The sequence below is a fragment of the Macaca fascicularis genome, chromosome 12, assembly GCF_037993035.2.
Source record: "Macaca fascicularis isolate 582-1 chromosome 12, T2T-MFA8v1.1".
NCBI lineage: Eukaryota > Metazoa > Chordata > Mammalia > Primates > Cercopithecidae > Macaca > Macaca fascicularis.
The window spans coordinates 63,693,648-63,720,014 of record NC_088386.1 but is presented as its reverse complement, the minus strand read 5'-3'; the positions used below and the strand labels follow the sequence as shown (position 1 = coordinate 63,720,014).

The 26,367-nt window shown below is 40.6% G+C and overlaps 1 protein-coding gene across 3 annotated transcripts in view; it reads left to right on the top strand.

The window, feature by feature from the left end:
- Positions 1-26,367, top strand: part of STK39 (serine/threonine kinase 39) — a 292,156-nt gene that overhangs the window by 81,277 nt on the left and 184,512 nt on the right. For all 3 annotated transcript variants that reach the window (XM_045367192.2, XM_065525612.2, XM_065525613.2), the window contains exons 4-7: positions 2,527-2,668; positions 4,438-4,493; positions 25,668-25,777; positions 26,038-26,139. In XM_045367192.2, coding sequence (XP_045223127.2) covers positions 2,527-2,668; positions 4,438-4,493; positions 25,668-25,777; positions 26,038-26,139 — 410 coding nt within the window. The remainder of the gene's footprint in view (positions 1-2,526; positions 2,669-4,437; positions 4,494-25,667; positions 25,778-26,037; positions 26,140-26,367) is intronic.

Here is a 26,367-nt window from a genome sequence, read left to right as displayed (position 1 = left end):
CAATTTAATTTATAAGGTGCTTTCACATCCTGTATTTTATTTCTTTTAATCTTCTAACATCACTATCAGAGAGGGAACGATAATGATAACCATTCCCTTTTTTGAACACTTACTCTGTGGCTAGATCCTGTCCAAGGCAATTTACTGACCTTACCACATTTAATCTTGACAATATCCCTGAATGGCCTGTGTCACCATCCCTGTTTTTCAGAAATTACACCAAATCTCAAGGGAGTTTAGCAACTTGCCCAAGGTCACACACATAGTAAATGTTGGTGCTGGAATTTGTGACTCTAAAATCGGTTGACTTAAAAATTAGTATGCGGTGCTGCAAGTATTTACACTTTTGTTTTGCACACATGGACACTGAAGCTTAGAAAGCCCAAGTGATTTCCTTGGGAACACCCAGCATACCCACATCTCTGGTATGTTCTCTTTTGAGGGCTTCATTCCCTGTGTATCTTTCCGAGACATGAAGTATGGTTTAGGATCAGAGGAGAACATTTTGCTGTGCCTGGACAACCCAAAACTAGCATAGCAGAATTTATATGACAGAGCCCATTTTAATCTGCAGATGTCAAAGGAGGTGTCTTAATGTTTTCCTTTTTTTAAAAAGAAACTCTCTTGGATCAAGCAGAGGCCCAGAAATGAGGTGACGAAGGCATTGTAATTGGCTTGGGTCTGCTTGTGTAGGTCTCGGTGGGGAGCCCTGGAGAGCTTAGTTCTGTTCTGTTTTCAGTCTTCCTCAATCTTATTAGTCATTGTTTCCTTGAGTGCCTACTTCAGTTTTTAATTAAAAAGAAAAAAAAAAAAGGAAAAGAAAAAGGAAGCCTGCCAGAGCTGGACTGCAGTGTTGAGTGCTAGGACTGCCCCTTCATTCAGCAGAGGGACTTGTGCTTTGCCAACAAGATGATCTTAAGCCATTCTCTTTTTGTGGGGTTCTACCAACTCTGACGAAATGAGAAATTCTGGTGACTTGAGATGCTGAATTAGTCCCAAGTGCTCTGCTCAAGCTGAAGATTTTACCTTTTGCTTTTATGAAGCTGAGAATCTTCTGTTCTCTAAGGAGGATCTGACAGAAAATTTATTTGTCTTTTTAAGAGTCCAATTTAACCTCTCTGAGCTTTAGGTAAGAACAGGTTTTAAACAGGTTTCTACAGGTAGGGATGTGGGCAGACGTGGACTCTTACTCATTTTTCTTTCAGCAGGGCAGAAATGCGTGCATGCCTGGTATGGTATATCCTTATACAATAAAAAGAAAATGTATTTACAATTACCATTTTTTAAATGACACAAAAGTCTAAGAGTCAACAAATAAACAGAGTGTTTTTCCCCCCCTCTGGGGAAAAATATGCATTTGTTTTCTTCTATTTCATTACATTGAATCTCTTAATGAGGGGCAGGCAGCTATATCTGATGGGGAAGCTCAGTCCTCTTAGTTAATTATAAAGAGCCTAGAGCCAAATTCAGGTCCTGAGGTAAGCCATTTGTTAATTCTTCAGAAATGTCAAACCCCCAGGTAATTTTGGCTTTTAAACTGACCCAGGGGTTTGGAATACTAATTAATATGTGTTGAAACATGAATTCACAGTGCCAAGGATACTAATCTGTATATGGTAACAAAGTACTAGGTATTTGTTTGTTTACTGTAAGTGTTAGTGCCTCAAATATATAAGGTAAATGAAATAAAGATCAGCCGGGTGCAGTGGCTTATGCCTATAAGCCCAGCACTTTGGGAGGCTGAGGTGGGCAGATCTCTCAAGCCCAGAAGTTCAAGACCATCATGGGCAACATGGTGAAACCCCATCTCTGCAAAAAATAGAAAAATTAGCCAGACGTGGTGGCATGTACTTGTAGTCCCAGCTGCTTGGGAGGCTGAGGTGGGAGGATCGCTTGAGCCTGGGAAGTTGAGGCTGCAGTGAGCTGTGATTGCTCCACTGCTCTCCAGCTTACATGACAGAGGCAGACTCTTTCTCAAATGAAAAAAGAAAAAGAAGGAGAGAAAATAAAGATCATGCAGTGTCACAGGAAGGAATCTTCTGGTTATAAACAGAGGTCTAGAAACAACATCCTTCTTTCCCCCTCCCAACTATGATTTAGGTCCTCAGAGAGTGGGGTTTTTTCTCTCAGCAGTTCGCTTCTGCCTTTTCTCCTGGCCTCATACTCCTTTCTTTGTCAGTTCAGACTTTTTGCACCCTCTTTGGAGGGTTGCTCTTAGGAATTTTTGTGAGAAATGCTGTAACCAGTATTTCTAGGGAAAAGGAACCAACCATGGAATGGCCATGAACAGCCTTCTGGTTCCTGACCCAGAATCCTTCTCATTAAATTCACACTGAAAGTGCTCTTGCAAACTTGGATTTAGTGTTTTTGGTCATGGGGCTGTCATTCAATTGTTTGTTTGCCTTGTGAATATTTGCATTAAATAAACAAAGCCCATATTTTGATGTTTCCATCACATTTTATACATAATGGAGTCTTGTTCTGAAAAGGTGATGAAGGTGATAATTCTTCTGTTTGTCTACTTAGGTTCAATGTTGGATATCATAAAATACATTGTCAACCGAGGAGAACACAAGAACGGAGTTCTGGAAGAGGCAATAATAGCAACAATTCTTAAAGAAGTTTTGGAAGGCTTAGACTATCTACACAGAAATGGTCAGATTCACAGGTATGACCCCTGCAGAAATGTTTAAATGAGCTGTTCATATCTTCAGCCCTAGTTTATAAAGAATGTTAAGGAAACACATGTTGCAGGCAGGTATTGACATTAACTTAGGCTAAATAGATGGGAAAAAAATACTTAAGAAAGAAACAAGTGAATACATTTTGATGAATTATATTGGTATCCTTGAGGATTGCTTCAGTGGCTTTCACTGAAATAAGAGTGGAATATAAAAAGGACACATGGACTCATTTTAAAAAATCAGTCTTGGTAACTACTGTTGAATTATACTAATTGAACTAGATAGCACCTCTATCTTTCTAATACAAGCAAGACTATCCAAACATTGTAATATGTGAATTATTTTTGATGTGGTGGTGAGAGGGAAGGAGGAGGCACACATCTTTTGTGACATAAAATGTTAATTCTTTATATAGTCAAATCACATAGAATAGGAGTACTTGATGTTTCAAGTGAGTTAGTGCTACTTGGGCTCTTAGGAATTATTGCAAGTAAATAGCCATCTACCCATAATACTAATAATGTAATTCTCCTACCCTGAAATTTATATTTAATTATTTCTACTATATTTTTCTTTTTTCTTTTTTTTTTTTTTTTTGAGACAGAGTCTTGCTCTGTTGCCCAGGCTGGAGTGCAGTGGCATGATCTCAGCTCATTGCAACCTCTGCCTCCCGAGTTCAAGTGATTCTCCTGACTCAGCCTCCTGAGTGACTGGGATTACAGGCACTTGCCACCATGCCTGGCTAATTTTCATATTTTTAGTAGAGATGGGGTTTCACTATGTTGGCCAGGCTGGACTCCCACTCTTGACCTCAGGTGATCTGCCCGCCTCGGCCTCCCAAAGTGCTGGGATTACAGGCGTGAGCCACTGTAGCTGGCCTATATTTTTCAATAATTAGAAAAAAAATTACTTTAGAAATCAAACTTATAAATTGCAAATTGTCGTTTTTCAAAGTACTAAGATTACACAGGTTTTATATGGTGAAGAAATATACTATATAATAATTAGTATTTATAATCAGTCTCTCACCAGAGGAGAGAAGTTCATTTTTCAGAAAGAGAATTAACTTGGAATTGCACCCCAAATTGAAGTGGAAGTGGAGGAGCTTTACATAGACTGGGCTTTAATACTTGATAGAATGACAGTAGTGTGAGTTTTTGGGCAGTCTCTAACTCTGAAGCATAAAATAGAGAGTCTACTTACTGAAGATTTAATTAAATTTGGATAATTATTTCATAGAAAATATTTCTTTCTAAAATGCTAACTCTCCCCCAGGAGTAAACTATAAAATGACAGTTGAATCCTTACACCTTTTTTTTTTTTTTTGGAGACTGAGTTTCACTCTTGTTGCCTAGGCTGGAGTGCAGTGGCGTGGTCTTGGCCCGGGTTCAAGTGATTCTCCTGCCTGAGTCTCCCAAGTAGCTGGGATTACAGCCACTTGCCACTGCGCCCAACTAATTTTTGTATTTTTAGTAGAGATGGGGTTCCACCATGTTGGCCAGGCTGGTCTCAAACTCCTGATCTTAGGTGCTCCACCCGCCTTGGCCTCCCAAAGTGCTGGGATTACAGGTGTGAACCACCATGCCCAGCCTATCCTTTTAACCTTTAAAATCTGTGATATAATCTTAATGTTTATGAAATTATTATGTTAAAGAGCTACATTGTATGATATGTTTTAAAATCTTCCTGAGTGAATCAATACACTATAAAGTCTGTACCCTACAATTTATTTTCTATTTTTTTTTTCTAATAGGGATTTGAAAGCTGGTAATATTCTTCTGGGTGAGGATGGTTCAGTACAAATAGCAGGTAAAACTGATAAATAGAAATTTTTTTTACTTGATTACAGAAGTGTTACAGTTTCAAGGCATGTCGAATCATTCCTGAGAAATGAATAAATGCATGTAATCTCTTTTAAGAATGATACTTACAGAATGTTTGGGTCTGAAGGATAACATGTTTTCTTTATTGTTTTGATAAGTCATTAGATCATCCTGTGAAAAATACCATTTTAGTACATAGCTTTTTGATAAAGAACAATTTTACTTTCAATTTTACTATGTTTTCTGCCTTTCACATTTTATAATGGTAATACTCAGATAACTTCAAGAAATGCACTTGTAAAAACGTTTTTCGATAGGTTTGAAAATTTAAAGCATCATACACATCAATTAAAAACTAATTTATTTCTTAAGAGGTATCTGAAAGAATTGTGAACATTAAAAATCTGGGCCATGTTTTGTTCTTAACTCTGACCCAACATGGCTATTCCTGACAAAGCTGGTAGACTGGGGATGCAATGAATGAATGTTGCATGAACACGCAATATCAGGTGAGCACCTTCCGTGTTCAAAGCCTCTATTTTGTTATTGGCCCTAGAGTAGCCTTAAAGGCCTGAGATAAGATGTAGCCACGTCCATATTAACTCTTGCTTTACCCATGTTGTTGAAAGTCTGTCTCAGCAATCCTTTTAGCTTTCATGGTTTCTTTAGGGGGTGTTCTTGGCATTTTTTGGCCAGACAGTCCTTCCCTATACTGGACTGACCCTGTCATTGCAGAGAAGAGGAAGATGAGCCCACTTGTACCCATCACCTGGTTTCAATAATTATCAATCTTTGGCAATTCTTGATTCATCTGCTGCTCCACCCCCGACAACCCCCTGACTCTGGTGCCTCTCCTCATCGTGGATGCTGGATTTTGTTCTTGAGCCATCTGAGTTAGTGCTTTGTGTGTGCATATCTTGTCCTGATGAGTGGACTTTATCCCACAGGCTAGGGACAGTTTGAATAAGTACTTCAGTTAAACAAGTAACAGCTGAAAAACATCTGTGGGCAAAAATTTCAAACTATCCAGTCCCCAAAATTTCAAACTCTCCAAACTAACTAGTTGTTCAGAGTGCAGGCTCTGTGTCAGCTGACTTGGTCACAATTCTGAGGCCACCACTTAGTAGCTCTGCCACCTTGGGCAAGTTACCAAACCTTCTTAAGACTCAGTTTCCGTAAAGAGGGGTAAAAATATAAACTACTTCATCTTCTTTGGTGAAATCAAGGTCCAGTGATCTCAACAGTGGCCGACACATAATAGGCATGCAGCAAATATCAATAACTACTGTTTTACCATGGCTGCTGTTGCTACTACTGTTGCTACTGTTACTACTGTTACTTCTGTTACTATGACTAAGAGGATCACACTGATACTCCCTTGCACTGACTGGAGATCATGTGAACCTGGAATTGTCCTGCCAGAGCTTCAGCTCTGAGGAGAGTTTATGACTTATCAAAAGGTGATACTTATTAATTATGGAATTTGGAAGCTAACTTGCCATTAATCTTGCTCTAAGCTGATAAGGAAGTGCAACTAATTTTCTGTTTTATGATGAAATGATGATTTCTCACAAAAAGGGTCAAGATAGTGAACTGCCTTTGAAATGTGAAGGCTGGTCAACCTCTGCCTTATTCTGTTACTTGGTCTTCTGCCAGTCATCTCTTCCCATTATTCTTGTCAGATTAATGATCTGAGCCTCTTCCTGAGCCTTCTGGAACACACTGTCCTTTTCTTTTTCCCAGTAGGAATCCCCGAGGTAAGATCTCCTGACTTTTTCCCTCTGTCACAGGCCTTTGGGTTTTTCCTCACTGCCGAGGTGTCTGTTGTGACCCAATACATGCCTGCACTGCGGGGGGCTGCTGAGTTCAGAAGGGCTCAGGCAGGAAGCCCCTGCGTGGGGTGGTTGTGGGAATTAAGTGAATTGAAGTGTAGAGAGGGCTATGCCTTTTCTGTGCCTGGCATGTGCTGAGGACTTTGTGTTCCAGTCATCCGGGGCATCCTTGGTATCTTTTTGAGTATGCAACTTCATGCTTGTGTAATAACAGAAATTGGAATGGCCATTTTCCAGATGTATGGGGGCTGCTTGACAGGCACCTAAATGTACAGCTTTGGCCTCTCTGGAACTATTGCTTTCTGGAATTCCCATTTAATTTCACCCATATTCTCTGACCTGATCATAACATCGAACTAACACAGTATTTAAAGTTTGAATTTTTAAAGTGTTAACTGTAATATAAGGTTATTGCCTTAAAGCATTTTTAATGTGTCCTTGGAAAGGTAGGTGTTACTGCTGTCTTCATTTTATAGGGGATTGACTTTCTTGGTCAGGCACTTGGTCACTGCCTGAACAAAAACGAGGACCAGGAGTCTCTGGATCTTTTGCTGGCATCCTTGTCGGTGGGTGAGATAGAGGAGGTGGGGGGAAGAGTAGAACGTGGAGACTCAGCAATGGCAGGAGTGAGATAGTTCCTTTTTGTTGTTACTTGGACAAATAATACATTGCTTTTACCCAGACTGTTTTTGCTCTTTTCCCTTTGTATCTTTATGCCTCTGAGGGGAAAGTAAGGTTTGAGGGAGGGGAGGTGGGGCACCTGTAGTTTGAAATAAAAGTTAAGAAGGGGAGAAGTTAAGTTTGTATTTATTTGAGTATAATATACATTGCCCACCTTGAGAGTATTATTGTGTGCACTGTTTTTCAGAAAGGGCATTTTTGCTATCCTAATAGAAAACATAATGATTTTTATTTTTTTAGGGGAAACACTCACTTTTACATATGTGTAAATTCCCCTTTTCAGAACTTTTTATCAGAAAACAGATGAAAGGGCCTGGTTTAGACCATGAGAAAACCTCACTTTATTATGCAGCTAGAAGTGTGGTGGATAGGATAATGTGCCTGGCTCTGCTTAACACAGCCCAAATTCTCTGGGAAGAATGTACCTTTCTATTGAACATGGGTATAAAATCAGGAACTAATGTGTCTTGAGTGCTTCCTGTGTGTAAGGCCAGGTGTTAGGTTCTGAATGCTATGAGTCTCATTCAGTCCTTAGCACAACTCCATGGGGAAGGTACTATTGCATCCATTTTACTAGGAGAAACTAAGTTACAGTGGGGAAGTCAGTTGTCCAGGCCACACCTAGAATAAGCGGCGTATCCTCGCTTTGGGTTTGGGCAGTCTGACTCTAGAAACTGCCAACTCACATCTGTGGGATTTCCAGGAGAAGGACCTTAAATCTGGATTTAAATGACCTCACTTTGAGATGGAATATGCCACAGCAGTCACCATCTCTTCCATGTCTCTGCATAAGTCGATTCCCCTTAGGACCAGGGAACATATTCAGCACCTTCTTCCTCCTTGCTCCTTCAGGTTGAAATACAGGGATGTCCCTGGTAAGGTTTCAGTGGATAGGAGAAGCAACCATCTAAGCGTCATTTGGTATAGAATTAAGCTCAGTAGTGACACCACACTTTTCAGACTGGAAAACTTCAGGTTTGATACAGTGAACTAGAACCTGAGGACTGCTTACTCAGGGTTTAAGAGAAAATGCTTTCCTTCTTACTGTACCTTCTATGCTTAGAGGTCCGGTGTGTGTAACTTCCTGATAATCAACTTGGATGCCTTGGACAATGTAATAGGTTTTGCTGCGCTCACTGTGTGATAGAAGGGGGAGTGGCTACTTGAAAGTCATGTTCTTCCCACGGCATAGCATTTTATTTTCCAGTTTGATGCCCTGTCATATTGTCGGGAAGAGCTTAGTGCTTTGGCAAATGACTAAGCCTGTTTGTCCAGAATTAATGAGAGTCACTATTTTGAGCAAACAGAAATTCATATGAAACGGATCACTTTGGGGTGGTTTCTGCAAATCTATTTAAGATTTAAAAAAAAAAAGTGGCTCCTCTTAATGTTGTATAAAAATGTTGATTTCAGCACATTTGATATATAAAGAGCTTTGTAGACACTTACTACTACATTATGTAAGCTAGATCTAATGCTCATTTTCACTTACTTTTGCCTTTGAGGTGTGTGTGCTATGGTTTGAATTTTGTGTGTCCTCCAGATGCATATGTTGAATCCCGATCACCAATGTGATGGTGTTAGGAGGTGGGACCTTTGGGAGGTGATAAGATCATGAGGGTTAAACCCTCATGAGTGGGACCAGTGCCTTTATAAAGAGGCCCCAGAGAGCTGCCGTGCCCTTCTACCATGTGAGGACACAAAGAGAAGGCACCATCTATAAACAAGAAGTTGGGTCCTTACCAGATAGTGAATCTGCTGGTGCCATGGTCTTGGACTTCCCAGCCGGAAGAACTGTGGTAAATAAGATTTTGTTATTTTTAAGTCACCCAGTCTAAGGTATTTTGTTACAGTAGGCCCAATACACAAAGACAGTGCTTATGTGTGTGAATGTGAATTTCCCTTCCCTGATTTTACGTAACAGAAATAAAAATCGCTACTGAGCAAAAGCAACCTGGAACTCTAGAAAGTTACCATCAAACTGCCTCAAGTATGCACATCCATTCAAATCAAGCTTATGCCCTGGGTTTTTCACTGTCCAAAGTACATTGGTAGAACTTTGGGTAGCATCTCTTATTTACTGGGAGGGAGATTATATCCTTATTAGCCTTGAATGCATCTTCAGTGTAAGTCTGCATCTTGAACACTGAAAACCCCATGACTAAAAGTGCCGGGAAAACATGCAACGAAACTTAACTTGCTTCTGTCACTTCGACGTTATCCATAAGGAGCCAGAAGAAGGTGTGCAAGGTGGTTGAGTTTTTACACCCATAGCTGCTAGGTTCTTTCATTTTCCTGCTGTGCTATTTGGCCCTCATAAAGTGCACTTTGATGCAGAGGGTGGGGGTTGAAGAGTTATTTTTTTGTGTTACAGGGATGAGAGGTTGCTGCTTTGAGCAAGGTAATATGGGCATCCGAGCAGCCCTGGAGTCAGCTTCTGATTAGTATGGGAAAGCTCCGAAAGTCCCCGAGGCATCCAGTCAGGAAATGATGTCATCACATTTATGAGCACCTTGGCACAGAGCAAGGGCTCTGACACCAGACAGCCATGGTTCAATCCTGGCATTGCTTCTTCTAGCTGTGTAACCAATTTATTTAGCTTCTCTGTGCCTCATTTTGCACATTTGTGTAATGAAAATATACTACAGAATTAAAGGAGTTAAAACACATTTTATTTTAGAATTTGCTAACTCATTGCTTTTGTATTGAAATTGGGATGGTGTCCTCTAATTACTTAGGGTATGGTAAGCTCACAGTGGCTAGGGAGGCAAGGCCTTAGGCACTCCATCTGACCTCCTGCCATATTGTTTTGCTCTTCTCTTCTCTTTGTTCCATCAATTTCCTCAGTATCACCAGAGTGAAGAATCTGCAGTATAGATCTGATCGTATCTTCCTCTTGCATAAAGTTTATAAGCATTGTTGTTGGAATAAAGCTCCAGCTTCCTAATAGTGGCAGTTGAGGGACCTGCCTCTAGTTTTGTCTGCAAGTGCTTTCTGCTATGACTTGAAATGCTTATAGCTTCTTGTTCAGGGTTCCCCTTTCTTACTTGAGTGACTTCTTTTCATGACTCATTCATGAAGAATTCTTTCCTTGAGAAGCCTTTCCTGATCATTTCCTCCACCATGCCCACCTGCACCGGGCTAAGCGCCTTACCCTGGTGGTTTGAAAGGGTTCTCTCCGTCCTCTAGCTAGCCTATGACACAGCACTGAAATTGGGCCTCTACTTTACTGTCTTCCCTTCAGACTGGATACTTCCCAGAGGGAGAAACTCTGTGTTGTTCATCGCAACATCCCCAGATAGTACCTGACACATGGCAGGTGTGCCTGAACTTTGGGTCAGTGCAGTCTGCCTCGAGGCATGCGAGACACTCTGTCTCAGCGGCAGGTTATGCAAGTACATGTGCCTGTCGGTGGCAGAGGGAGCAGATGTGAGGCATAGCTGAGAGTTCAAATGAGTAAGAATATATCAGCTTACCAGGGAGGGAGGCAGAAATATTTTAAATATTTAGGTATGTATACTACTGCATATTTTAAAGGCTGAAAATAGTTTTTAATGAGCGATATCACTTCTGATATTGGACAAGCACTGCCCTAGCCAGCAAGCAATGAAATGATAAAGTTAAGAGTGAAGCAGAGAACGTGAATGAAGAGGCACTGGTTATACTCAGAAAACAGAATACACATGAAAATTAAAATCTGTTGGGGGGTGTTTAAGTGTTCTATAGTGAGCCAAAATATTTGTTTTGCGTTTCAGGAACAGTTTATAACTATGTGAATTATGGTTTGATGAATTATGACAAAATTCTCATACATGAATTGTTTTTTTTTTTTGGCATAAGTGAATAAGGACAGTAAGTTAATGTGGCTCCCTGATTTTTGGTGTCTCGACAAATGGTAACATTTGTTAAAAACTCTAGAATGAACCAAGAATGTAGTCAGTTCTGGAAACTGAGGTTTTCGTTCCAGCTGTACACCATCAGTGAGAAATACTTGAGGAGATTGTAAGCAGCTTCTCATGCTTTAACAGCTGCTAGCAATTGTTTGAGCAACAACATAAGGAAATGTTACTGGGTGAACCTCCGATGGAGGAGAACCACTTTGCTCTACTCCCCTGCTGGAATTTTTGCTCAGCTGTGCACGTTTAGCTACAGCGGGGACACGGTTGAGCTTCACAGAAGAGTGTCTAGGGGGGCATGAGGCAGATGGGACCCAGTCTCCCTCCTTCCCTCTCTTTTTTCCTTCGTGTAAGGGCCTGCAATATCATTATTAAATTAAATTTCACCTATTACCAAAAGCTACAGAGGTCTGGCTAAAATAAGAGTTTTTAGACTTGAAAGCCGAGCATTTCAGTCCTTTGCTTATTTTTTTGTTTATTTTTCTTTTTCCCAGAACCTCCATTTGTATAGCCTGCTCCTTCTGTGGGGGAAAAGGTAAACGTTAGGTGTTTGGTTTCAGTGTATCCTCAGTGGTTAGTTGACAGGTATTTATTGAGCATTTGCTATTTTCTAGGCACAGTCCTCTGAGCTGACACAGTGGTAAGCAATGGAGACATTGTGTCTACTGTCATGGAGTTTATAGTTTAGGAGACACAGACATTAAACAGTTAACTATATAAATTAAAAAAATATGTTAAGTGTGAAGGGAATGCATATATCTGGGTAACTTAAGTTAGCCACTTTAGGACTAGTTGAATAGGTTGTAATGGGGATAAATCTTAAATATGTATTATAAATAGGAATAGGTTTTGGTCAATAACATCTTATAAATTATTGCATGTATCGTATGTTGATCATAGATTTTTTAGGAAATTTAAATAACGTTAACCTGTGTTTATGTTCTATGGAATATGATTTAACACTTGATTGTATGTAGTACCCTTGAGGACACAGTAGCCAATCTAGGCCCCCCGTGGTCGTTAACTTACTGTCCTTACCCTTTGCTGGCCATAGTTTGTATCAGCTGTAAAATGATGTGCTTAGGTTCTCAAATTCCCTTTCAACTCTAACAAATGGATACCTTCAATAGAGAACTCTGTGACCCCTGTGCTGCAGAACTGCGCTTCTCACAGTCTTTCCCAATTCTTTTAATTCTTTCCCATTCTTCTATTGAGTAGGCCAGAAATCTTGATGTTCCTCGATCCTTGTCTTTCTCTTGGACTCTACACCCTGTCCAATATGTTAGTAAATCCTATGGTTGACTATGTTTCATCAGCCCCCTGCTGTCATCCTGGTCCACAGACCCATCAGTTCTTGTTTGGATTATTATGGCAGTCTCCTAAAAGGACCTCTTCTTCTGCCTTTGTGGTCTGTTCTCTACACGGCATTCAGAGTACTGCTGTTAAACTCAGTTGACTTGTATTATGCCTTTCCTCAAAACCGTCCAACCCCTTCCCATTTCAGAGTGAAAATCAAGATCCTTAAGGTGCCTCATGAGGCCTTATAAGATCTGGCCCCTCATTATGTCATTGATCTCAGCTCTTAACATCTTCCTCTTCAGTCAAACTGGCCTCCTTACCTTGCATGCTGCTCCCTCGGGATCTTTGCATGGGCTGTTCCTTTTTTCCGGAATACTCTTTTCCTTACCTCCTTCAGATATTGGCTCAAGTGTCACATCATTGAGACTTCCAGGCCTCATGTTATAACCCCCCTACCCTATATTTGTATTCACTGCCCTTCTCTATTTTCTTTATTGTACACATCAGCGTACTCTCTATCAGTGGCTCTCTTAAGGTGTGCTCCTAGAGCAGCAGCAGCAGCATAAACTTGATAAAAATGCAAACTCTTATGCTCTTCCACCCTAGACTTCTGAATCGGAAATTCTAGAGGTAGGGCCCAGCAATCTGTGTTTTAAGAAGCCCTCTAAGGGTTCTGAAACGAGCTGAAGTCTGAGAACTACTGCTATGTATTATGTTTTGTAATTTAGCTTTTATCTGTATTGACCTCTCCCCCTTACCCCTGCCCCAACTTAAAAGTCAGCTCTGTGAGAGCAGGAGTTTCTGGTCTACAGTCCCAGTACTTAGAACTGGAAGTGGCACTTAGTAAGATCTTGGCAAACAGTTGTCAAATGAATTAATAAACATCTGACTATATAGTAAATTTAGGTTAAAAGAATATTGAGCAATAGTTCAGTGACTCTTCAATGTTAGGATTTTTCAGTGTGAGGTTTTCTTTTATCACAGATTTGGAAATCTGCAGATTCTTTGATGATTCAACTAATCCTTCTGAAAACTTTGTAAAAAAATGGTGTGCATTGTTTCCTTAAATACTTGTAGCAACTGGAGTTGTGTTATTTTAATCTCCCATAGGGATCATATCTTTAACATGTACAGATGGGCTATTGTGGCTTAATGGAGGCTTCTGATAGTAGGGCTGGTTGAGTGGAGATTTGTATAAAAAAGATCACCTGCAGGTATATGAATATTGTATTGGAAATTTAGACTTATTAATATTTGATCTAAGTTGTTCGTGCCTGTCTCTGCGAATATGGCCAGCCAGGAGCCCTCGCTCACTTTGGAAGCTTGCCTTTGGCTTGGGAAACAGTAATACCTGTATAATATACTTACCTGGTGCTCTCCTTACAACAAGTCTGTCGGTTCAGCACAATAGTTCCTTCAGATGAAGCGTCTGAGGACTGCTGAGCAATTGTGGACTTGTTTAAGGTCATTCTGAAAGTCATAAAAGCATTTCACTCTCAGATCTCCTCAGACTTCACTGCACTTCTTGCCATTAGGTTTTGCCCCTACCCCACCAATATATTTCTTAACTCTATGCCTTTTGACAGTTCAGCAGCCCCAGGGCTCAGTTCCTTCCGTTGTAAAGTAAGGAAGGTTGACAAGATGTTCTCCAAGGACCTATCTTGCATAAAATGTTCAAATAACCCTTCATTAGCTGCAGTCACTAAAGACATTCTCAGTACTATTTTAAAGAATTCAAATCAGAGGATTATCTTGGGCATAGAGAGGAGAGTAAGCCAAGGCTCTGTCCTGTGGCTGCTTTTACCAGAGCATCTTTAAAAATAGTCCTCCCACCCCACACTGGGGATCCAGGGAAGAATGGTTATGTGGTGTGGGAATTATCTGTGTTTTGCCTTTGTTCAGTGTAATTATCTTATTTAATAGAAAGTTGACCACTAGTGAGCTCTTGGTCACGTGTATCATCGGACTTGAAAAAGCTGTCTCTTGGCCTGGGACCTTCAGCACAGCTGGGCTGGGACTCCTGCTTCAGCCTTCCCTTATGTTGCTGCTCCAGGTGTGACCACTGACTCCGCTTCTTACTGAAAACTCACCTGCTTTGGGGCAAGGGTGTAGCTCTGACATAGATGGGCAGATTATCTGTGGTTTGCCATTTTGTTCAACTGTTGCTCTCCATTGCTGTGGCTAATTGACTGTATCTGTCAACTGAACTTTGAGCCAAATATAATTGGCATTGACCACTTATTCTTTTTGTCCCTTTTAAGCCTGTGTTGCCTTGATTGAGAGAATGGCTGAGGAATTGGGGAAGGAGTAGCAGCCTCTGTTTTTACCAGGAATCATCCCGTTGAATTTTTTTTTTTTTTGAGACAATCTTGCTCTGTCACCCAGGCTGGAGTGCAGTGGCATGGTCTCGGCTCACTGCACCCTCTGCCTCCTGGGTTCAAGCGATTCTCCTGTAGCTGGGACTACAGGCGTGTGCCACCACGCCCGGCTAATTTTTTGTATTTTTAGTAGAGATGGGGTTTCACCATGTTAGCCAGGATAGTCTTGATCTCCTGACTTCGTGATCCACCTGCCTTGGCCTCCCAAAGTGCTAGGATTACAGGTGTGAGCCACCGTGCCTGGCCTGAATTTTTCTTTCAATTTGTCTGTCGTGAATTGATTTGATTTCCTTGTAGAAGGTGCAAAGGATGTAGCCTATTTGAAGGAAACTGGTTGATGGCAATGTCAAGAGTCTACATATGAGACCCCAGTCACAGGAAGGCTTGCTTCTTTGTGTTTATTTTAAAAGATGAAACTCTACCTTTATGGACTGTCTTATGATTTCTTCTTTTGCTGTCAGGAAAGGCTGTGAAATTGTCATTCTCTGATGCTTCAAAGAAGGTCATGACTACTGCTCCCTCGTTAATAGGCAGGGAAGATGGATTTGTCTAGAGCAGTTGATAAGTGACTCTCTAGGGCCCAGACTCAGGAAATACTGTAGGATTATGTTTTTTGACTGTGAATGACTTGGACACCATGCCATGGTTGGGACTATGCATATAGAGCCAAACAAAGCCATTGAACACCATTTGCTTTCAAGAAGGAATACATAGAAATGAAAACCAGGAGGCTGATGTGGGGTGAGGGGAAGGGATTGGGTGGGAGTGAGGGTGTCAGAAGAACCTCTTTGGTTTTACCTGGTTCCTCTTGGGGTACCAGGTTCTCTCCCAAGCAAGATGGGTGGTGTGTCCCAATATGTAGTGGTATGTGAATAACTGATTACTAATAGTAAAGTGCCAACATATTTATTGACTTGCTTAAAAGATAAGGAATTCAAGGTTATCACTCTAATAATATGATATCAGGTTGGTGCAAAGGTAATGCAGTTACTGCCACTGCTTTTAATTTAAAACTGCAATTACCTTTGCACCAACCTGATATCACCCTTACGCAATTCATCAGAGGTTTTCACAAATGAGAGAGAAAGGAGTAGTGCCACATAAATCTGTGCTAAGAATGATGTTTACCTATAGCCTTTCTCCCAGTACCATCACACCTGCAGTGAGCAGCTGTTACTGATAAACCATTAGTAAGATTTGTGATTATAAATTATTTTCATGCACTTAAAAAAGATTTCATAAAAATCTGTGTATTCCCAAAGAGGTGTGCCATGTCTATGAATTTATTCTGCTGGACATATGTGACACAGTTGAGAATAACTGGGTTAGATCATTCTGTGTGGGATATCATTTATGTTTTTAGAATTGCCCTTGAACTTACTGTGTCATAAGATACATGAATATGCACACATAAATACTTTTTTCCTGCTCCTCTTTCTTCCCTGCCATGGTTCTCTTCATCTGAGAGGTGAAAGAGGAACCTGTGGAGTTGGCTGTGCATTGAGATCTTCCAGTCCCACTGAATCATGCCATAGTGCCTGCTAGGAAGACAGTAATCTAGAGCAGTGCTTCTCTTCTTCGATGTGCATTCAGTCAGCTGAGTATCTTGCTCCAGTCCAGATTCTGATTCAGTAGGTCTAGAGTGGGACTCAAGATTCTGCATTTAAAGCCTCACAGGTAATGCTGGTCTGGTTTATGGACCCCACTTTGAATGACAAGGGTCTAGACTAGGATGTCAAACTTACTTCTGTCTCCTATTTTCCTAGAAGTGTGTTATTTTCTTTGTTGTAGGTTTATGTAAGTATAGCCCCAACAGCAACTATTGGCAAAAAAGTGAATTAGATTCTTCTTGCAGTATGTTTTCTTCCCCCTTGAGATGCCTCTGCATTTACTTGTTTTAATTTGTGCTTCTGGCATTAAAAGCCATGCTTGATACTGGAGCTGTTTTAAAATCCAAAATTGCACTGTGTGCTAAACTGTTTTCTTGCTAATTGTTTACCAAGTCCTTTTGGGGATTGCAATGACTTTGGCCTCTGATGCAATGGTTAACCCTTAGCAGTCAGGAAGTATGAATCAATGTGGCTAGACTGAGGAAAGGCAGGAGACTGTAAGAGTTAAGAATCCTTTGGGTACAAATAACAGAGCACTGGTCTGAAAGGAGATTAAGCAGCAGAAACATTAATTATCTCACATAGCAAGAAGTCTGGGCATTTGGTTTCAGAGTTGGTACAGGGGCCTAGAGATGTCATGGAGGTCGTGGACTCTTTCCTACTTTCCCTTCTGTGCTGCCAGTGGGGGTTGGGCAGCACCTGCCGGCATGGGTTGTATCACTCCCTTACGTCACATCTTCATGGGCTGTCTTCATGGGCTGTTGTCACTACTAGCATCACCTCTTCACATGACCATTCTCAAACAGGAAGGAGATTGGGGAGCAAAGGAGCCTTGTAGGATGGTTCTTTTATTCAGGAGAAAAACTTCCCTGCAAGAGCCTGTACTGTATTATCTTAGGATCTTATAGGTCAGGACTAGGGCAGAGCCACTGACCATTCACTGCTGAAAAAGAATGATATGCCATTATTGGCTTAGATCAGTAAGATGAATCTCCCAAGGCCTGGCAAACAAAATCAAGATTCTGGTAGAAAAGAACAGGATATGGATGTTGGGCAGTCAACCAATAGTGTGTGCTCCAGGAACTGATACTGAGAACCAATCATATTCTAAGCTTCTCATTGTAAAGCTTGAGGACCTGTTGCTCAAAGAAGGAAACGAGCAGGCAGTGTCATTGGGACTTAACATTTAGGCTAGGCCTGTTCAATTTTAAAGCACCTCTTTGGAGTGGAAACATGGCTCCTTTGTATGCGCTGTGTCTTCCCTTGCTGCCTGTCTTCTTTCTGTTAGTTTTAGGGATTGTTGATGGCAGACTTACTAGAATCAGGATCCCACAGTATGCCTCTGAATAGGGGCCACATATGTTACATCACACACATTGCTATCTGGCCTTTTTGGCTGTGGGTGTGCTGGAATACCACTATAATAATAGAAGGAAAACTACTCCTATGTGTAAAGTGGCATGATTTCAAGAAGGAAGCCAGCTCAGTGAGTGTGGGTGGCTGCTGCTCCAGGTCTTGTTGCATCTTGACTTGGCCCACTGGGCTTTCTACTCTGCTTCTTGCCCTGAGCTGTGCTGCATTCTGCTGAACACAGCGCAGGTGCCCAGAAGTGCAACACCCACCTGGAAGATTTAAGTTATCCCTCTGCCTCCTTTGAGTCAGGACAGCAGAAAGCTTTCTCCTGCTCTGGGTTGCAGGGTTTCCTAGTGTAGGTTGGAGGGAAAGGGTGGCCCTCCCAGTTTGCACTCAGACTTGGCTTTCAGTGCCCAGAGGTCTGGTGACATTCTGATGATGGTCAGGCTCCAGGAAAGTGAAAAGTTGCGCCCTTTTCCTCTATAAACAAAAAGAAAACAAACAGAAGAATTAGTAACCAAAGGCTGGATTTAATTATACATAAACATAAAGCAGAAGTGGTGATTTGGTCAGTTAAAGGAGCGAAAGCACTTTGCTAAAGTATACGATAATTGAATAAGCATTGCAATCAGAAGGAAACAATACTAGAATCTTGTTGGCTTCCATATAAATGCTGAATTATGGCCTAGGATGAGCTTTCCTGTTATTCTCAAATGCCCTGGAGGGAGAAAGATTTTGACCAGAGAGTGCTATGATCAGAAACTGCACTTTAGGAAGATTAATGTGGATGTAATAAGTAAGTCTGGACTGCAGTTGGAAGAGGCATGCCTCTGATTCTGTAACTGCTAACTGCTAAAGCCCTGACTTTCCCTGGTCTGTGTTTTTCTTCTCTCACCAAGAAAATCAGGCAAAAGGGCCCTGGGAATTAGCAGCAGAGGATGGTGCCTTCAGTGCTGAGTGTAGTATACTGGGCCCATTAGCATGTTTCTTGTATTTATGTTGTTTAGGTCATGTCATAGTCATTCTATTTAAGTTAATATATTCCCCCATGTTAGCTCTCACTAAAAGGCCAGGATTGTGTCGAAATCAAAGCTCTGTTAGCCCATGGTGTCTAAACCCACACGGTGCATGTACACAATTGTGCACAGCCATGTGTACCGGGCATAAGTGGATGCTGTACAACTGACACACATCCTAGTACAAAAATAATAAGAAAATAAGGAACTACATGGTTAAAAAAAAAAGCTCTCTTTAGTCTGTTCCCAACAGAATTAGGAAAATATTTGCTTCTGTTTTCTACTCATTATTATACAGTTTGCATAATTGAAGTCACAATGTACTTCTTTAATCATCCAACGTTGGTGGTATAACATTTTAAGGAAACCTGTGGGACTCGGGAAGGCCGGATGCTGGCAGCCCTGAAAATGTTCCCGAGTGTTTAGAAGAACATTTCAATTTTGTCAGTCAAGTCTTGAGAGTCTCTCATGAGAAAAAAAAAACAACTGGGACTCAAACCAAATTATAAAGGGATTGGTTTTGATATAAATATGACATTTAGGATTAACCAGTGAACCTCAAACCAGTTTTTCTGTGTTGGGTAATCACAACTTGATCTTTACTCAGAGAAAGAGCTTAGGAGTTGTGGAATCTTAACCCCATTATTGCATTTTGCATTTCCTTCTCAATAAAGAAAAATACATTGAACTTTCCAGAAAAGGAGACTAGGGCTAAGTAACTGACTCCTTTCTGAAGGACTATGAATTTTATTCAGACCCTCAATAACTTGCTCTGTGTTCCTTGGCAAGTCATCTAATCTTTTTTATTCCTTCCTCTTTTCTTAATTCCAATACCTACTAAATCATCATATTTTCTTAAGAATTGGTCTAATCCTCTCCATTTCCAACCTCTCTATTCATATACCGGCTCTGTTGATTTTGCTCCTGGGCTATGGTTGTGGTCTTCCCTGCTTCTAGTCTTTTTCCTTTGCTGAACATCCCTGCATGGTCACTTTTTCCAAATGTTCTTCTTCTCTAACGAGAAAGGGAACGACAGCTGTTAATTGAATCAGGTATAAGTTCCTTTACCTGGTACTCAGACTCTGTGGTTGGTTGGGCCCCTCAACAATCTCACCTAGTACTTCCCTGCTTTTAAAAATCATTGCCTCCATGGAAAAGAAGCTGCTAGTAGGAAAGAACTTTCAGGGTCCCCTGAAGCTGTGGGGGCTCCTGTTGCTCCAGACTTCTACTCAGCCACTTAGGCATCAGTGTCTCTTTTAACTCATTGTAGCTACATTTTAGGAAGCTCTGAACTCTCAAACATTGATCCTGTTACTCTCTGATCAAAGGTTGAAGTGACCTAAGTCAATGTTGTTCAAGCACAACTCGGGTTCCTTTTCAAAGAGAATAGCAGATACTGCAGAAGTTTGAGGTAGGTGAGGCTTGGGTACTCACCCACAGCCTCCCTTACAGGTTTTAGAGAAATCAACTTTTAGACCAAATTTTGCCCTTGGTTAGCAAGCGAGCCCCTAAACAGTTCTCACAATTTGTTCTGTAAGCTCAAGGAAATCCCAGTTCTTTTTCCTCATAGGTGAATGAAAAATTCATTAGAGGCAGACATGCCAAGATTCCAGATGCAGTTTTTGTTTTATCCTTATGCTTGCTATTAGGAATCCAACCATCCACAGAACTGGCTGGGGTATAGTCTACAGTTGGGCTGGACTGGATTGTTTTATTCTGTTCATGCAAGAGTGAGGAGTATATCTGAAATATTTTAGCCACTCTCTGTGTGCTAAGAACCTTTATTTTCAGCAGTGAAAGTCCATTTCTAACATGTTTCATACCTCTCAGCAGGTCACTGTTTTCCCTAATAGTAACTCCTTTCGACACTTAGTCACCTGGCTTATACTCATCTATATTTAGATTTGGATAATAGAAATACTTCCAGCAGCTGCCTCTGGCATGCTGAGTTGAGTGCTATCTGAACCCCCCTAGCACTGGACATTCTTGGTTAGAATGCCAGCTGACCACCTAAGTTGTGGTATCACACGGCATATGTTGAAGTATTTTAGGTAAATTTTAGACATCATAACCACACAGTTGGCAGACTTTAGTTTTGCGGACTAAATTAGGCAGGAGAAATCTCTTTTCCAGTTTTTTAGAAATGAATTTGTTGCCAACTACAGTAAGAAAGGGAGTTTTTTCATAAAGATTCCAATGTTTGGCTTCCCTGGGAAAACTGGGATATCCAGCAATCCTGGGTCTGCATTTCTTTATGGCAACTTTCTCCTGGTGCCAAGCAACAGGGGCCTGCCTTGGACCTTGGTTGGAGGGTGCTGACAGTGGGCTCCAGGGCTTCACACAGGGCCCAGCACTCCTAAAGTCTCCTGTCACAGAGACTGAGTATCAAGGGCCCTTGTCACTGAGACTGTAGCTGTTGGTTTTCAGGACCCTCTTTTCTCTATTGTATTCCTGCCTGGCTGCTGTAGGTGTTTTGAGTTTTTGACCCTTGCAGCTGTCAGTTTTTCTTCTTGGCTCCACACTTGTGCTTTGCTCATGCCATTTCTTTGTCGAGAATTTGTTTCCTGTTGGGCTTCCTCATCCAAGTCTTCACCTCATCTTCAAGGCTGGCTCCAAGGCCCACTTTGGAGATAGTCTTCCATGACCATTATGGTTATAGCTCCTCTGCTTTTATACAGACAATGTGGTATTTGATTTTATACATTGCATTTGATTTTGCATGTTGTTTTATTGTTTATTGTTTTCATATGTTATCCTACTTAGGTGTGAATATTCTTTTTTTTTTTTTTTTTTTTGAGACAGGGTTTCACTCTGTTGCCCAGACTGGAGTGCAGTGGTACAGTCATGGCTCACTGCATCCTCGACCTCCTGGGCTCAAGTGATTCTCCCATTTCATCCTCCTGAGTAGGTGAAATTAACAGTTGCATGCTACTGCACCCACCTAATGAACCATCATGCCCGACAAATATTGTTAAAGTCAAGAAACATGTCTTCTCCTATTTTATCTCTGCCACTGTAAAATGTTTATGCTTATCCCTGCAGCCTTCTTGCCTTGCTTATGAAAAGGCATTGAGTAGCTTATTGATCTACCTAACAGTTGTTGTAAAGAATATTCATACATGGTAAAAAAAATACGAGTCTTATAAATATGAAAATAATATAAAAATAGAGGCTGGGCATGGTGGCTCATGCTTATAATTCCAGCACATTGGGAGGCTGAGACAGGAGCTTTGCTTGAGCTCAAGAGTTTGAGACCAGCTTGGGCAACATAGAGAGACTGCATATCTACAAAAAATAAAAATAGATTAGATGGGCATGGTAGCACATGCCTGTAGTCATAGCTACTTGGGAGGCTGAGGTAGGAGGATCGCTTGAGCATGGGAGGTTGAGGCTGCGGTGAGCCATGATCATGCCATTGTGCTCCACCTTGGGCGACAGAGCGAGACTCTATCTGGAAAAAAATAAATACATAAATAAAAATAGGTCTAAATAAGAAGGCCAGTAAGGCCCAACCAGAAAGTTTAAGTCCCTTTCTGGAGTCATACAGTTGGGTAATAGTCTAGCCTTAGGCCTAATCACTGTTAACACTCAGATCTTGCCCATTAGTCCTGTGATGTTTCCTAGTACATCTGCCACTCTCCAAATCAGATAACCATACCTGCAGATCCTCCTCAAGGCTTAGTAGCATTCACACCTCAAAATAAGACCATGACTGATGTTACTGAAATCGCCCGTGCCAAATTACGCAAAGGTGATGAATGCACATCCAACTACTCACCAAGAGCCAGGGTGCTGGAGATGCTGTGTCATTAACAAGGCCATGCAGAAAGCCCTCTGCTGGTGCACCTGTTTAGCATGGAGGGTTGATGTACCTAGATGACAAAGCATCATGTGCAAGGGCAGTGCTGGTAAGGCCAAGGAGGTGATGGGATCAGGGAATAAAAAGTAAGTCGTTCAGTAGGGAGCTTACCATCTGAATCTGAGAGTAGTGATATAGGTAGGGCAGAAGAGGAAAGGGCAGTCAGGTTTACCTGTTATGCTGAAGGATTTTGACTTTTTCCTGAGGGGACAGGGAGCCTTGAAAGACGTTTTTTTTTTTTGTTTTTTGTTTTTTGTTTTTTTTGAGACAGAATCTTGCTCTGTCACCAGGCTAGAGTGCAGTGGCATGATCTCAGCTCACTGCAACCTCCGCCTCCTGGGTTCAGGCAGTTCCCCTGCCTCAGCCTCTAGAGTTGCTGAGACTACAAGCATGTGCTACCATGCCCAGCTAATTTTTTGTGTTTTTTTTTTAGTAGAAATGGGGTTTCATCATGTTGGCCAGGATGGTCTCGAACTCCTGACTTCGTGATCCACCTGCCTTGGCCTCCCAACGTGCTGGGGTTACAGGTGTGAGCCACCACGCCCCGCCTGAAAGACTTTTAAGGAGGGCTCAGTCCTGTGACATAGAAAGGCCTGGTCGCTGGAGCCTGGATCTGGGGAAGGAAGGGAGATGGGAACTTAGGAGGCTGCCGCAGAAGTCTTGGCAAGAAGTAATGGTGGATTAAATGAAGGCAGTGGCTGTGGAGAAGCAAAGAAGTGGATGGATTCAGAAGGTGTTAGAGCCTTTTTGTTATTAGGATGACAGCATTCTTTGTTGCTGCTGCTGTTGTTGTTTTTCTTAAAGTAGCTTTTACCCATATCCTCCAGTTATTCCTGCAGTCAGGAGATGGACTGGCTAACCTTATGTGTAGCCTTTGATTCCGTGTTGCCTGAGAAATGTCCATGGTTTTGGACCCAAGTGAATCTGGCTCCATTCCCTTTGGCTGTATAGATGTACCCCTTAGGAAACAAGGACGGCTTTTCACTGTTACTGTTCTGCCACCTCGTTCTAACTGTCACATGCAAGCTATCTCAACAGAATATACCAATTTTTTGTTTATATAACATAAGCACACTATGTGCTTTACTCAAAATGTTCTGTTACTGAGTGCATATAATCTATATACACATCAGCCATACATAGGAGCAAACTGTGTATTTATTCTGTAGTCATAGAGGGAGTAGATGTTAGGATTGGTGTTTTCTGCTCCTGAAATTTTTGTTCTGAGTTTTAAAGACATTTAACCATCTGTTTGAGACTTTAAAGTGAGTGTTCAAAGTGGAGGCTCTGAATAAATATATGAATCATGACAGATATATTGAAAGGGTATTGTCGGTAATAAATTGCTACTATACATCTTTTTCAGCTGTTTGTCTAACTTTTTAAAATGTGTAATATAAGCAGGTAGTATTTTTAAGGAAGTGAAAATATATCTAATGTTAACTATGGATTTTTACCTGGATTATATCTTTTAGGAAGAGACGTTAGGGCGCAGAGTTGCTTCAATTGCATTTAAAAGAATCAATTTTTCCTTAAAGCAGCTTTTACCTGTATCCTTGATTTATAGATGATATGTATTTATTTCATATTATCGTATTATAAAATCATTTTAACAAAAATGAAATGTTGGATTCATCGTTGAACTTCTTTTTAGAAATACAAATTAAGTTGAAATTAGTAGCTTTAAAAGCTTTATCAAATATATTTTTTTTCCAGCAGATATAGTAGATGCTTACACATATTTCAATTCACCTAACTCTTCTCTAAGAGAATGAATTGTATCTTCTCCCACCCACAGGAGACTGAGTGGTTACAGAGATTTCTTTTCACAAGACTTCAGTGTTCTGGCTGCAGTATAAGAATTAAAAGGGCTTTAGAATTGGAAACATATATGCATATTAAATTATATAGCAGTTTAAAAATATATAATTTTATTCAATATGAACATGAGAGTAGCAGTTGGAACAAAGACTCCATTTGTCAGTTTTCGTTCCTTTTATTTGTAATTGAAATCCTGTTGGGAGTACTAGTAAATTTAAATATAAATAAAATTCAACATTCAATATATTTCTACTCAGGAAACTGGTTACAATGTTATTAAGTCACAATTGCATAAGCTAACCTTATAGGCCTACAGCAAATGCTAATACATTTTGACCTTGGTTTGTACTTGAGGTTGTTTTTTGGTAATTGCTGTCACCCTGACAGCCAACAAAGGGGACCAGCGAAGGAAAAGTATATGAGAACGATTTGCAGAGGCTCAGACTGCACAGTGCGCTGTGGTGTTTTGAGGTGTTGACTACGTGTTTTTATTACTACCCACCAGCTCACTATCAAGCAGTCCTTGACTTGGCTGTCATTGATAGGTACACTAGTCTTGAGTAATTGGTACTTTAACTTATTAACTACTTTTAACCATTGTGTAAAAATGAAAGCAAGAATAGTGCATTAATAATTGCCAGGCATTCCCTTCTGTACTGTATATACAAATAGAATTTTTGCACATGTGCCTGTATGTATATATAAGTTGAGTATCCCTAAATCAGAAAATTTGAAATCCCAAATGTTCCAAATTCTGAAACGTTTTGAATGTGAGGTGACATTCAAAGGAAATGTTCATTGGGACATTTTAGATTTCTGGTTTTTGAATGAGGGCACTTAACTAACTTAGTATATAATGTAAGTATTTTAAAATGAGAAAAAATCCAAAATCTAAAACATTTCTGGTCGCAAGCATTTTGGGATGCTCAACCTGTACGGTATGCCTAATTAATTCATCTTCTCATAAAATTAACTTCTAGTATATACTGAGTGTTAAGAAAAATACTGTTTACTTCTACAATCCATTTCATCTGTACTTATGAAAATTGTCCAGAATATCAGTCTTTGCTGACTAAGGTTTTTTGCATACAGACAAACTCAGGCATGTTGGTTTTATGTATCTTATCTTTATATACCTCAGCTAAAAGCTAAGGCCCTTTATATTTAATTTGGTATACTAAGCTTTTGGACTGGCGGGCTTGTGGCCCATTACCAGTGATGGTGTTCCCCAAGGTGTAGGGGATGACAGAGGGCAGATCTGCCTTTTTTTTCCTGAGAGAGTGCTGTAGACATGTTCGGAACAGTTCATCACCACTGTGAAGCTCACAAAGAAGAGACATGCTAAAAAAAAAAATCACAATTTATAAGCAATAATGTCTTACATAAAATAAAGGAGATTTTTTTTTCCCTTTCAGATTTTGGAGTAAGTGCGTTCCTAGCAACAGGGGGTGATGTTACCCGAAATAAAGTAAGAAAAACATTCGTTGGCACCCCATGTTGGATGGCCCCTGAAGTCATGGAACAGGTGAAAAAACAATAAAGTGACTTTTTGATGAACATAGTATAATCGTACAGATCATTAATACACTAACATTTCATTTGTATCTAGCATTTTAGTAGAATGCATCATGTAACTTAAGATTTAATTCTTGATTCCTAGTTAATTAGCAAACGAATATAAAAGTTATACATCAACAGCTGTGGATTTCTGACATGATATGGACTTGATGATATGTAACATGCCTGCCGTATGATTGTGTTTTTTTTTCCTGCTTACTTTCTTAGGTGAGAGGCTATGACTTCAAGGCTGACATGTGGAGTTTTGGAATAACTGCCATTGAGTTAGCAACAGGAGCAGCGCCTTATCACAAATATCCTCCCATGAAAGTAATTACAGTTGGAAATACTATGTCGGGGTTGAAATGTGATTGGATGGAATCAGTTTTCTAATTGTCTTCAACATCTTCATCCTTCTCTTAGACCCAAGGAGAATTAATGGAGGAACACAGCCAAGTTGAACATTGTCTGATTTTCTCAGTGGACAGAATAGGACAAAAGTAGCATAATTCCCAGTTTTGAAGCTTGCTTTATAGTCTCAGCACAGAGTTGAGAAAA